Raw genomic sequence first — 14,124 nt, 5'->3', positions numbered from 1 at the left:
TATATATTTATATGAAAAGACTGCTGTCAGTCTGTTTTATCTAAAGTATTATTTCTACCTGTTTTCTTTCTCTGTTGCAAACATGCTGTGAATCTTTGATGCCACTACCACTGTACTGAGGCACTGACCCTGCTGTTCTCTCCTTTGTGACACAAAGGGTAAAGCTCTAAGATTCAAGGGGCACATATTTTGTACTGGTACTGCAGGAATATTGTTTCAAATGCCCTTTTTCTTTTGTATACAAGTTTGTTACTTTTACTCAGCTAAGTGGTTGCATGTAATGGTGTGCAACCCTTAGCCTATGGAGATTCTAAGTAGCTATACAACAATTCAAGACTTTATAGTTTTGTCAGTTAAGCTTTTATGAGAGTTTTTTTCGAGTTAAAACACTATGAAATGGGATCTGACAAGGCTTTTTTTTTTCCCCATTATTTTTAAGTCTCAGAGATGAAAACCCTTTCATAATTGATTTCTAAAATCTTAATGTTTTATTTACAATTATTTGAAAAATATCGTTCAAAGTGGACCTGATTACAATGTTGCAGAAAGGGCTGCTCAACACTGTCCAACCTAAGCCCCTCTTTCCTGTACTCTGTAACTTTGCAAATTACTTTATTGCTTTCTGCTTTAGACTGAATTTTAGTTTAGTTGAATTCTCAAAATTAAAAGCCTTAGCAATAATGATTTAACCAACCATAATTTCAGAGAGCATCAGTGGAATATTAATTTTATTATTAATTTTCTGAGGTTAAAACCTAATTTTTCACTGCCATTTCTTACAAGCATTGTTACTCTTTGATGTTATGCAGATTGACCCTTAGATCCAGAAAAGATAATTTCCTCTAACTCTCCTACAGAAGATGTTTTGGGTTTTTGTTTTCTGTTTCCATGAGGACACATTCACATTAGTCCATAGGCTAAACCAATGCATACTGCCATCTGAACTGCTTTTAAACATGAACAAGAATAATTATCTTTGACTTCTCTGAGTATTACCCTCTACAGAGACTTGATGACATTTTACTCACATAAAGGCTGATCCTTCTAGTCTGCTAATCCAGGGGAACGCATTGCCCATAGCAGCATTGTTACTTACCTTAACAAACCTTTCATTCTGTCTATACAAAAAAGGAAATTTTAAAACGAAAGAAAAAATTCAAGTTGTAACTCTATTAAAAATTTGTAATGAAGAGGAATAAAGTATTTACTGTAAAATCAGATTAGAGGTTTCAGAAACACTCTAAGCAATAGAGATGCAAGTAGGCCAATAGGACTGGTGGACATGTATGTATACATAATCCTTTCTTTGGAATGAAAAATAGCTGCTATAGTACTGGAGAATTCCGACATCATAATCCAACCCCAGCTAACTGGACAGATTTGTCTCATCTCCTTTTGGCAAGCATTTTTCCTTTATGAGCTTTAGTTACCTGGTGTGACAGCAGATGGGTTCTTTTTATTAGTTGGTAGAGAACAATGTTTTAAGCCTGAAATGTTAATAAGTTTGCTGTTAAAACAAACTGTCATATCCCTGTAACATCTCTTTTTCTCTTTCATTCAAAAGGTCTTCTTGGTTTTATTCTGATTTATAATCAATCTTCCTGTTCTTACATTTTTACCAAATTAATATCTTTACCAAGGGAGACTTTCTCTCTTATTTGTACTGCCTGTTATTTCCAGTAAAATGTACTGTTCAGAAAGCTTATCAGTGCCAATCCCATATTGAGTCAGCAGGAGGCAGCAAAAACTTAAAGGGAATAAAACTCAACAGAATTGCAGAGCTGTAGGCAACTTGAGTGTTTGCTAGAAGAAAATATCTACCAAAAGCCTACTTGAGTTTGCACTAAAGAAACAAAGCTATAGGAACAAGCAGCAAAACAAAGTCTACCATGCTCTCTTACACTGGCCCTAAGACTGAAACAACCTAAATAACTCTTTGCAAGGAAGAACTGGGGGTTTTAGCATTTGTAGAATGTTTGTATACATAAATGTTATAAAATCTTACACATTTGCATGTAAATTCAGAAATGGTGTAAACACTAGTTTGTCTGTTAAAATGTGAAATACAGATATTGATTATACTTATCTGGTTTTGTTTGTCTTTTTTTAAATGTGTTCTATTTCTCTTGTTGCAAGTTTTGGCTAGCCTAATTAAAAAAGTCAACAGCTTATCAAGAACATAGATAACTCACTGGCCAAATACAGCAGAGATCATAATATAAAGCCCTCAAGTAGGTATAAAGTCATGTAATATGAAAAACTGAGCATAAGTGCCCTCAACCCTCCATATCCAGGGATTGTGAGAAAGTTTTTCCTCCTTTGAGGCCCCTAGGACCCAAGTGGTGTCCTTGGCTTGACAATAAAACCTGGAAGAAGCCAACATCAGTGGACAATCCATAGCAATTCCAGCTGGAGCCACCACTCAGGAGCATCAGAAATCCAGAAAACTGAGACTTCTGACTGCATGAAACTTTTTATATCTTACGCTGATACACTGTTATTTGGCACTTTTTTACTTTTTTATATTCTAATGAAAACTGCCCAAGAAAATATGCAGGTTTTGCTTTATTCCTTCTTTTCCTTATATATGAAGCACCCTTTGTATGAGGACAGGCTGAGAAAGTTGGGGTTTTTCAGCCCAGAGAGGAGAAGGCCTTGGAGACACAATAGAGCAGCCTTCCAGTACCTGATGGGGGCCTACAGGAAAGCTGAGGAGGGACTTTCTACACAGGTACTTAGTGACAGGACAGAGGGTAATGGTTTTAAAGCAGAAAATCATTGCTTTAGATTAGAAATTAGGAAAAAGTTCTTTATTGTGAGGGTGGTGAGACACTGTAGGAGGCTGCCCAGAGAGTTGTGGATGCCCCCTCCCTGAAAATATTGAAGGTTGGATGGAGATTTGAGCAGCCTGGTCTAGTGGAAGGTGCCCCTGCCCAGACTAGGGGTTTGGAACTAAATGAAGGTCCCATCCAACTGAACCCATTCTATGATTCTACAATATATGCTTTATCTCTTTCCCCAAAATGTGCATCTTGAGCTCCCAGGCAATTAGTTGATAAATGTGACAGAGAGAGGCTGTACAATACTCCTCTAAAGACTGAAAGGGCAATAAGTAATTATATTACTTAGCATAACTGTATTACTTACTACATTAATTGCTTATTATTATCAAGTGTAATTACTTGCTTAGTACTTGTATTGGTTAGATGGAAAAACAGGAATAAAGAACAACTTGGTGTCATCTGCTGCAAAGCACTCAATTCCAACATCTAGATTGTTGATAAAGATATTGAACAAGACCATCCCCAAAACTGAGCCCTGGGGCACACCACTGGTGATCAGGTGCCAACTGGATTTAACTTCATTCAGTAGAGCTCTCCAGGCCCAGCCTGACATTATATGGCATGGAGTATCTATCTTTTCAGTCAGCTTGGGTCACCTGTGCCAGCTTTGTCCACTCTCAAACTCTTGCCCACCCCCAGCATACTTGCTGGGGCCAGAATGAAGAAAAGATAAAGTCTGTGTAAGCACTTCCCAGAAATAGTCACAGCTCTGGTGTGGTATCGACATCGATTTGGTCATTAATCCAAAGCACAGTGCCATATGGGCTGCTCTGAACAAAATGAAGATGCAGTACATACATTAAGATGAGAGAATAACTGAAACACTAAAAACCAGAAGTATTATTTGAAAGCAAATCTGCCTAGAACTCAGGGAATGTTCTTTTTTTATAACAGTGATGTGGGGTACAAGCTCTACCTTTCCAAAAAGTTTCATCCTCTGTCATGAGAAAGTCCATCTTACACATTATCACTTCAGTTTCAGAACTAGTCCAGAAATGTCTATGATTAATTTAACTGAAAAACAACAACAAAGAGAATACAAAAATTGCATTTTAAGTGCTTATGTGATTTTGAACTTTTGAATCTATTCCATAGCAGGAATCCATTCCAAGCAGGTGGTTTTGCCTCACATTATATTTTTTATCTTAATATATGCATTGATTTTAATCAAAAAGGAATTTATTTTAGCCTCTGCTATTCTGTATTGCAGATGCATTTTCAGACTTCTGAAAACAAAGGTGTGGTAGAACTGAGAAAGAAACATGACTTCTCACTAGGAAACAGGTTTCCTCAAACATGAAGAAAAAGCTGATATGGCAATAAAAAATAGCATCCTGAATAAAATAATATATGCCACATGAAATGTCATCTTAGAGAAACCATACTGTTTTGCTCTTATTAATTTGATAATTCACTGATCTATAGCTCCTCTAGCAGAGACATAAGCATCAGAGTTCAGTTCAAAAGCATTAAACTAGGGAAGATATGCATACATTTTTCATACATCTCTTTTGCTTATGTGGAAGAACCTCTTTCATGTTAGGAGCCTGAAGCAGAAAATACTGTCATGGTGAGGTGACAGAAATCAAATGAATGATTGCATTAACAGAACAACATGGACTTTAAGATATAATTATTTCCTGTTAGATTAAAACTTTTTAGAATTAAACATTTTTTATCACCATCCTGCAAACTAAAATTATATTACTTTGATATGTGATGAAGTGATCTTGTCACTCGAGTTCAGACAGCTTGTATGAGAGCAGCATAAATAAAAGGCAGTTGCAGTCCCTTCTTTTTCAAGTATGCTGACAAATAACAAACTTAGCCAGTAACATGGGATTCTTCTGCAGTGCTTTTTCTGCTTGTATTTTTACTTACCTAGTTGAGTAAATATTTTTTTTCTTTTTAAAGAACCTGTTCCATCAATTTCAATGGAGGGACACATCATGATAAAGAATTTCCACCCCTTAAATCAGCAACTAGTTTTTTTCCTTTCAAATATAATCCAATGCTTTTATTTCCATTTTGCATTTTTTGGTCCTATTTCAAAAATACTTCAAGCCCTTCAATGCACACTATTCAAGAAACTGATATGCTGTTCAAGTGCTGCGTATAATTTTTAACTTCCCTTTTTCTAAGTGAAGGAGTAGTAGACTCAAAATGCTCTGAGGCCAATCTGTCACCTAACAGAACTTCCTTGATCCAAACAGTTCCGATACTGGCACTTTGCAGTTCTGTGCAGAAGAGCTGCAGGAATAGGCGAGTTCCAGTGTGAGAGGTTAACAAGTGACAGTGAGATGCTCTGCTAACACAACTGAAATTATTTTCCTAAGTGCTTTACAACATGAAGACCAAATTCTGAATAAGAAAAATAGTTGAAGAGCTTCTATCAAATTCTGAAGATATTCTTCCAAAGCAGGGATTTAGAAAACTAGGATCTGAATACTCAGTAACGTAGGCAGACATACATAAACAAGACAGCCAGTGTCAGGTCCAAAGGAGGGCAACCAGGCTGGTGAAAGGACTTGAGCACAGACCCTATGAAGAGAGGCTGAGGGAGCTGGGGGTGTTCAGCCTGGAGAAGAGGAGGCTCAGGGGAGACCTCATCACTCTCTACAACTCCCTGAAAGGAGGTTGTAGCCAGGTGGGGGTTGGTCTCTTTTCCCAGACGACTTTCAACAAGACAAGAGGGCACGGTCTTAAGTTGTGCCAGGGGAAGTTTAGGTTAGATATTAGAAAGAATTTCTTTACAGAGAGGGTGATCAAGCATTGGAATGGGCTGCCCAGTGAAGTGGTGGATTCTCCGTCCCTGGAGATATTTAAAAAGAGACTGGATGTGGCACTCAGTGCCATGGTCTGGTAACCACAGCGGTAGTGGATCAAGGGTTGGACTTGATGATCTCAGAGGTCCCTTCCAACCCAGCCAATTCTATGATTCTATGATTCTATGAAAATTTAAAATTGTGATATTAGCCTCTGTAAAAAGTGGAAACCTCCTTGTAGGAGGTGGGAAGGCTTTCAAAAGACTTAACAGTCCTAACTATATTCTGGTGTAAATGTTCACTGCGTAGGCCAGCACTACTCTTCTTTAATTAAAATTGTTTTCATAGTTTTTCAAGCTCCAAACCTCTGAATTTACTCACCCACAAGTTTTTAATTCCTTCATAATTTACACCTGTTGTTTCAATATTAAGAGACTTCATTTTGGCAACCTATTTACAGCCCACATCTATTTTTAACAGAGATGTGTACAGAAGTTAAGCCAATGAAACTATATAAAAGTACTGAAGTTTGTATTTAAAGTTCATATGAATAGATAATTTATACAGAATTGTAATTCCTAAAAGTAAGTTGCTTATTCTTAAGTCTTTGACCCTGAAAATAACAGAATTCAATGTCAATTTAGCACACAATATGAACACTAACTTTGGATAACCAGTACTGTTACATAATTGCATATGAACATTATTTATTGGCAGCTATGGCTTTCTAGCCTTATAACAATTATTTTTAATCATCCACAATTTAATCAGACTACATCTTGCTTTACATATTTTAATAGTTTCTTTCTTCTGTTTTTTTGGATTGGTGTTTTTTTTTGTTTGGTTTTTTTACAAATAACATAGGCAAATGACATAGTAAATAATTGAAGGAGCACCTTGTTTTACTTGTAGATACAAGTGATGCTCTTCTTCACAAATACATTTAGGTAGTAGGTCTCCTCACAGCAAGATTTTTGCATAGTATTTTAAAAGGTATTTAAACTCCTGCTGTGATGAAGGCTTATTTAGAAACACCAAGTATAATTTACTAACATTATTTATGAAGCAATTCATACAATCTAGTAAAATAGCATTGTATAATTTCATCTTCAGGGATACTTATCTTCCCTGAAGAGCCTGAATTCTTTAACACTTGGGCAACTCTGTAATATTACATTCTATGATAGAACAAAGTATATCAGGGTAATTATCCCTCCTGTTTTATTAAAGCTTTAGAAAAGACATTTATGTTGTAGTTATTTTTTCCTACTTCCAAATTCTGTTCTATTACAGTCAGTACAAAGGGAAATAGAGTCATTAATCTCTTATAAGACACACAGTTAATGGTGTAATGGAATACTGTGTGTATATATATATAAATATATATGTATAAGTATGCATTTACACATATATAACAAGGATACTTTTAATATTAAAGATTCCAGGATCCATCTCTCATACCTACTGTATCAAAGATCCAGTGTTTTAAGTATTATTTCTTTTTTTTTTTTTTTTTCCAGTCTTAACTTAATGTTTAACATATGCTCAATATAATAAAGAAAAGTCATTGCTTTGCTTCAATCAAATTAAATTTATCATAGCCAAATATTAGGCAGGTGAAATTGCCAATTATCTAAAATGAGAGGAATATATTGGTAAGCTACAGAATTCCATCCTAAAATATTGCCATTAACATATTTTTAATATTACATTTCAATGTACTAAGCCATTTTTGTCAGTTACCCAATAACAAGATAAATAATGACTGCTGTCATTCTTTCTTTCACAGAACGAGCAATGTAATCCTGTTTTGGTATGAATCACTATATTTTCAACACCACGTGCTATTAATCCACCTTATACACTGCAACTAATCAATATTTAGGCTGTAAACTCATTGTTCTTTGGCTGTACACAGCAGTAATTGTTGTCTTAAAATTGGACTTTTGATCATCTTCAAGGTGAAGAACTGCTTGGATAAACTTAGCAGCTATTTTTTCCTAGGATGTATTAATCTTAGACTAAAATCATGCTCTTCAAACCATTTAATATGTGCTTTTCCCCTATTCTGAAATATATTTTCAAAGAATAGTACAGAAGCCTGAAATCACTTCAGTGATGTTTAAGAGATTTTTACTACAGATGTCGCTCTGTAGTTCACACACTAAACATTTTGCAAGGGTTAATTCACTCCGTATATTCAGTAATATACTGTACTTGCTATATTCAGCAATTAATACAAACCATTAACAGTTGCATATGAATGACAGTTTATTAAAAGAATGACTCAAACTTCAGTTAAGCTTTGTTGCTATGCCAGAGTGTGGACATTCCATGCACTTTGCTGTATCATGTGGCTTGAGCCACACTCTTTTGACAAAAGCAAACTCTGAAAATCAGGGCTCCTAGACACTTCATTCTTGCTGTTGCCTTCCCCTCCTAGCATTATTGCACTGGCAGATTTGCACGCCCTACATAAAACTTACAAAAGCATTTCTGGTTTTCACCTTATTTGATGGTGCTCGCCCTGCTGAACCTGGTTGGCATTTACTGTGCTCCTGCTGGTGAGGAGGCCTGGAAGTGGGAGGCCATCCTGACTCCGCAGCACTAGGACTGGGGGCATTAGGGGCTGCTAGGGCTGTCTGCTCTCCTAACCCTGCTCTGTCCCTGGGCTGCTGAGGGCTGTGCAGGGACCAAAGATTCACAGAGCTGCTGAGCATCGGGTGTGCAGTTACAGCCCTGCCTTCCCAATATTCTATAAACTGATGCTCTGAAGATACTGACCTACACTCACACATTATCCTTTGCATGTGGAATGACCAGCAGTAACTGCCTGGCATGCATCAGAGGCTAGGTTTCACAAGATAAACCACAGAGGTCTCCTTCTTGCCTAGAAAATGAGCCTTTTATAAGGACTGTGCCTGCCTAATGATGGCTTGTCCTCATGGGCCACTTTGTCAGGGCTCTCATTCTCTTGGATATGCAGGATGTTCCCTGTCCAAGCTCTAATGTAAAGGTAATGCCCATATGTTTAGAGGTAATAATCACTGACAGAGTTGATAGGCAGGAATATTGCCATGAGAACACATTTATAGAAAACCCAGCATTTATTACTATTTTTTTTTTAATCTAATTGGTTTCAACACAAACTATAGTTGTAGTAGTTTTAGAAAAAGGACATAGCTATTAGGGATACAGAGGGTACAGGCTTATTTCATGTTAAAATGAGAGTGAGTGAAGACAGCAAGAGGGATCAAGTAACTTCCTTTGGAAATACACCATGTATATCAGATTGACTAAGTAAAGGAACAAAAGCAAGTATGCTAAGCCTGCCACTAAACAGATGGACACCAGACCATACTTAATTGGATTTGCTTCCCCTAAGCTGATTCATAAACTAAAACTCTTTCCTTGCTCCTCTGAGAGACAGGCTTCAGACGACCATGGGGAAATATGCAGAATTTTGGATTTGGCCAGTGTTTGTGGCAGCTCAAGCACTAATGAGAACCAACTGTGGTAAAGTAACCACCAGAACAGTCTGCCCATTTACTTTCTCCCAGTTTACTGTTACAAATTTCTGCCAAGGTCACCACTTAAGCCCCCTGTAGGCCAGCTTACACTTTGGATGAACCAGGACCACCATATTTTAGTTCAATAATCTTTGCCATCTCTTTCTCATTTCCTTGCATAAGTTAATCATGATTCAGCTGCATCTGGCCGATTCCTAAAGGGTACTAACTGGCAGGGATACTCTGGCAACCAACTAACTTTTCCCTCAGGTGTACCAAAGAAGAAAAAAAACCAACAACAAAAAAAAACCCCACCAACCACCAAACAAACAAACAACAACAAACAAAAATAAAACAAAACCCAGAGCAAAAACCTTTTCTTTCCCTGAAGAGTAACACAATATATAATGATTTTTTTCCCATGGTAAATCTACCAAGGTACCTATATCCCAAAGCTATGTTTTGCTACCTGACTCTTCATAAAGAATGGCACAGCAGTTGAAAGGTAGCAACTCAGAATCTTGGCAGGTCTGGAGGAGTGGAGTGAAATATGACTGTGCCCAGCTGAAATACTGTTCTGCATTCCACAAGGAATTACCAGTTTGCTTGTAATGCCTTCTCCTTAAATCTTAACAGAGCTGTGCAACTGCAAAGTGCATTCTGCAGCTGCTCATGGGTTGTGCTTGTGAGGAAGAGCTGTAGGGAACCTGTAGGTCCAGGTTCACAGAGCATGGTTTGACGATATTTGCTATGCTTCTATTCACATTCTATCCATAAACCAAACCCCAAAAGTAAGTTTTCTGTTATAGAGAGAATATTAAAAAATATCTAACAAACAAAACTGGGAGAGGTGTAAGTCTTTAACTTTTTTAGAGATTTGCTAATTGGCACCACATGGTAACAGCCATTTTTACCAGTGCTCTGAAGCTGATTCCCCAGCTACTTTCCACTTACATAATTGTAAGCATGGAAAACAGTTAAACACTAAATGCCTATGTCAGAAAGAGCAGCAAATTTCATTTGAATCCACCTGTTTGTATTTTAATTTTACAATTGTTATAACCTTCATAAATATGAAACTTATAATAATAAGGCATCAGAATAAAGTTTTACAAGTCAAAACACAAAGGGAAGAAAAAAAAAAAAAGACATCACGTTTGAAGTAAACAGCAGACTGCCTTATAATAACTTCCTCCATAGCCTGTCTTATTTCTACTTTCTGTAATTAAATGTGGTGTCTGACAGCATGTGCTCTGAGACTGTAAGCAGAGATCACACAGCTTCCAAAAGTAACTTACAAATAATGAAAAAAACACCATCTCAGATAAAAATACCAAAGAGATGGATCAACTTTTTCTGCTGCACCTTGCATAAAAAGTTCCTTTTGAGTGCCACACCATCAAAATGCACTCTTTAAAGCAGAAATCTCTCATGCATCTTTTGTTCTAATGAGCACACCAAAACATTCACTTTGCACTAAACAATGCGCTGCAGGAAACACAGACACCAAGTAATATCTCTTAGACAGGAGCCTTCAAGACACTTACAACCTCTCTACTTGCAGAATAGTGCACAATAAGGAAAACATGGCCTGGGTTTCACTCCACTGAGTTCAGTGATATTACAAGAAGACTTAGTTTACACTAATGCATCTTAGTCATTATACAAGCACTTTTAGTGAGCTGTAGTAGATGACCACTGGATTACCCTCTGGCTATTTTAGGGGGCTAAAGGACCTTCTGCTTTCCAAAATATAAAATTATCTTCCTATTTTTCTTGGTTTTACCTTTAAATTATACACGGGGCAAAAGGTATAGGGTGACTGAACAGATGTTATTCCAGAGTACACTAATCATGCTGTGGTCTTCACCTTTTTGAGAAGGTGGGAATCACAGCAGTTCTTAACCGCTGCTGTGCTGTATATCAGGAAAGGATGGTGAAAGAAGGAGGGTAAAGACTTAGTGCTGTCATATCAACTGAGGGTAAGAAACAAAAGATAAGAAATTATAAAGCTAGATTTAAAAAATGCTAAGATACCTTCACTGCTGCCACTACTGAACTGATAAAAGTCTGTATGGTACTGTTTTGCCTAGATTTTCTAACCTGCCTTGCATCTCTGAATTCTAAATATTCTGATATTTAATTTTTTTCTCTACATATCCATATTTTTCAGACATTAGAACACCATTCCGCTTTCTACACACCCAGTATTATCATCAGAGTTCTAATTCAGTGACAGTTGAAAGCATAATAAACATTTTACAATCACAGATTTCCAAATCTTCTTTCTTTGATTTTTATATTTAAAAGGACTTGAGAAGTTATATGCTTTTATATCTTTATCACTAAAGATAATGGTATAAACAACTTACAGACAGAATTTTTGTGGTTACTGTCCTTGCTGGGCAACATCTTGACTCCTCTTGATTTCAGTTCAATTGCTTTTTTCACTGAAAAAACAAACAAAAAGAAGATAATTCATTATTAAGCCTTGTGGAAAATATATGTAGCAGCCAAATCATACATTACAGTAATCACAGAACCACAGAACTGGCAGAGTTGGAAAGGAACCTCTAGAGATCATCTAGCCCAACTCTCCCACTAAAGCAGGATCCCCTAAAGCCCATTACACAGGACTGTATCCAGGTGGGTTTTTAATATCTCCACACAAAGGGACTCCACAACTTCCCTGGGCAGCCTGTTCCAGTGCCTTGTCACACTCATAGTAAAGAAGTTTTCCTTATGTTTAAATAGAACTTCCTTTGTTCCAGCTTGTGCCCATTGCCCCTCATTCTGCCACTGAGAACTACTGAGAAGAGTACAGCTCCATCTTCCTTGTCCCCCACACTTTAGATACTTGCAGACATTGATAAGGTCTCCCCTCAGCCTTCTCTTCTCCAGGCTAACAAGTCCCAGCTCTCTCAGCCTTTCCTATTAAGAGAGATGCTTCAATCCCCCCAAAATCTTTGTTGCCCTCCACTGGACTCCATTGAGTAATCTCCTGTCTCTCTGGAACTGGGTAGCCCAGAACAGGATGCAGTATTCCAGCTGTGACCTCAACAGGGAAGAGGAGAGGGGGAGAATGGCATCCCTTGACCTGCTGGCCACACTCTTCTTTATGCAACCCATGCATCGGTGTTCCTGGCAACAAGGGCACACTGCTGGCTCACTGGTATCTATTTACTGTCTATCAGGACTCCCAGATCCTTCTCTCAGAACTGCTTTCCAGTGAGTCCACCCCTAATCTATATCTGTGCTTTGGGGTTCTTCCTTCCCAGGTGTAGGACCCTACACTTGCTCTTGTTGAACTTCATTAGGATCTTCTCTGCCCAGCTCTCCAGCCTGTCCAGATCACACTGGATGGCAGCACAGCCCTCTGGAGGGTCAGCCAGCCCTCCCAGTTTTGTAGCATCAGTGAACTTGCTGAGGATACACTCTGTTCCCTCATCGGGGCCATTGATGAACATGTTGAACAAGATTGGACTCAGTGTTGACCCCTGGGGGACACTGCTGTTTTTGGAAGACGTCCTTTTTAAACAGACATTATCAGGACTTGCAATATTTTTAATTCAAGTTTCCTATAGCGTATAAGAAAAATCTGTCCTCATTACATGTGCAGGTTTCCTTTATCTGCCATATGGCAAAACCTTTACACTTTAAACATTTTTTAAAACTTCTTACATAAAATCTACAGTATATTACATTCACATATCTAAGAACCACAAGCTTTAAATGTGATATTCACATCTGCTTTTATTTAATTCACTCCTCAGTAGTAGACTTTTTTTAAGTTCAGTTTCTTAAGGAGATTAAGGCTGTAGGATCACAGAGTGTTACAATCTTCAGCTCACCTAACCCCTTTTGAATCTCCAGGGCAATCTCAACTGAATTAGAGGAAAAAGCTCTCAAAGGGACAAAGTTTTGTGAGAGCAAAGAGATGCATCAGAGGCTTAGTATCTGTTTTCTCCATTTAATGGCTGATAAACTCCCAGCCTATCCCTACTAAATAGTTCAGGCACCATAGAAGGGATCAGGAGCAAAGTAGGAAGAGACATGAGAAGAAACCACTGCAGTTATACATTAAAGAACACATGGGACAAAATTTTAATTGGAATGGTAGAAAAAAAGGATAAAAATATAGGATAGATTCAAAGGAAATTAATTAGATCTGTAGCCTGGAAACAACTTGAAATTGGAAATCAAATACAGAAAATAATATGAAACAAGCCTGGGCAATTCAAAACTATTGTGCAAAAACAAACAGCAATAGCAAAATAGCTAGTGACTGACTTTGTGTATCAGAATGCTAATGAGAATATAATGATGCATGTCAGTAACAAAAAAAACCCAAACCCTACCAATAAACAAACAAACAAAAGAAATTACAAAAAGCAGTAATCCTGATTGAAAATAAATAAAATTTTTCTAGAGCTTGGTGTTTAAAAAGACAGTCATTTATACATTCTCCAGCATGGATTTCAAAATCTGTTAGTATCTGTGTCATGTAAAGTATGTGAGTGCTTCTTGGAAGATTCAAAACTCACATTGTTTACATGCTAGGATAAATGGTAGAACTATTGAGTACTATCCAGCAGACCGGGAAAAGAACTATACTCTCCTCTTTCTTTTTGTCCTGTGACCTTATTTCAAGGGTGAAAGTGGCAATCATCAATCAAATTCCCCGTGGGAGGCATTTGTTAAACATACTTGAAGTGCACTTCTAGGGAATGAGGAAAAATTATACCCATCAGATTTAAATATAGTGGACGTTACTTGAAAGAAGAGAGATTCTGACTTGATAAATGAAAAACTTTTTCACTATTAGGACAATCAAACATTGAAACAGGCCCTGAAGTTTCCATCCTTGGAGATTTTTCACATGTCAAGACAAAGGCATTCTGTATCTCTCTGAAAGAATATTACATAGGGGATTCACAATACTTAGGATCAGTCATCTAAAATATATATTTTTTTAAAGAGAAATAGCTACCTCAAGGGGGAAATTCA

The 14,124-nt window shown here is 37.3% G+C and overlaps 1 protein-coding gene across 1 annotated transcript in view; it reads right to left on the bottom strand.

The window, feature by feature from the left end:
• The window catches only part of CSMD1 (CUB and Sushi multiple domains 1), a 956,173-nt gene that overhangs the window by 297,980 nt on the left and 644,069 nt on the right, over positions 1 to 14,124 (bottom strand). The window contains exon 7 of the mRNA XM_071741767.1: positions 11,490 to 11,567. Coding sequence (XP_071597868.1) covers positions 11,490 to 11,567 — 78 coding nt within the window. The remainder of the gene's footprint in view (positions 1 to 11,489; positions 11,568 to 14,124) is intronic.

This window comes from Heliangelus exortis, chromosome 3 (genome assembly GCF_036169615.1).
Source record: "Heliangelus exortis chromosome 3, bHelExo1.hap1, whole genome shotgun sequence".
Taxonomy (NCBI): Eukaryota; Metazoa; Chordata; class Aves; order Apodiformes; family Trochilidae; genus Heliangelus; species Heliangelus exortis.
The sequence above is the reverse complement of the archived record's forward strand: the minus strand, read 5'-3'. Positions and strand labels throughout refer to the sequence as shown.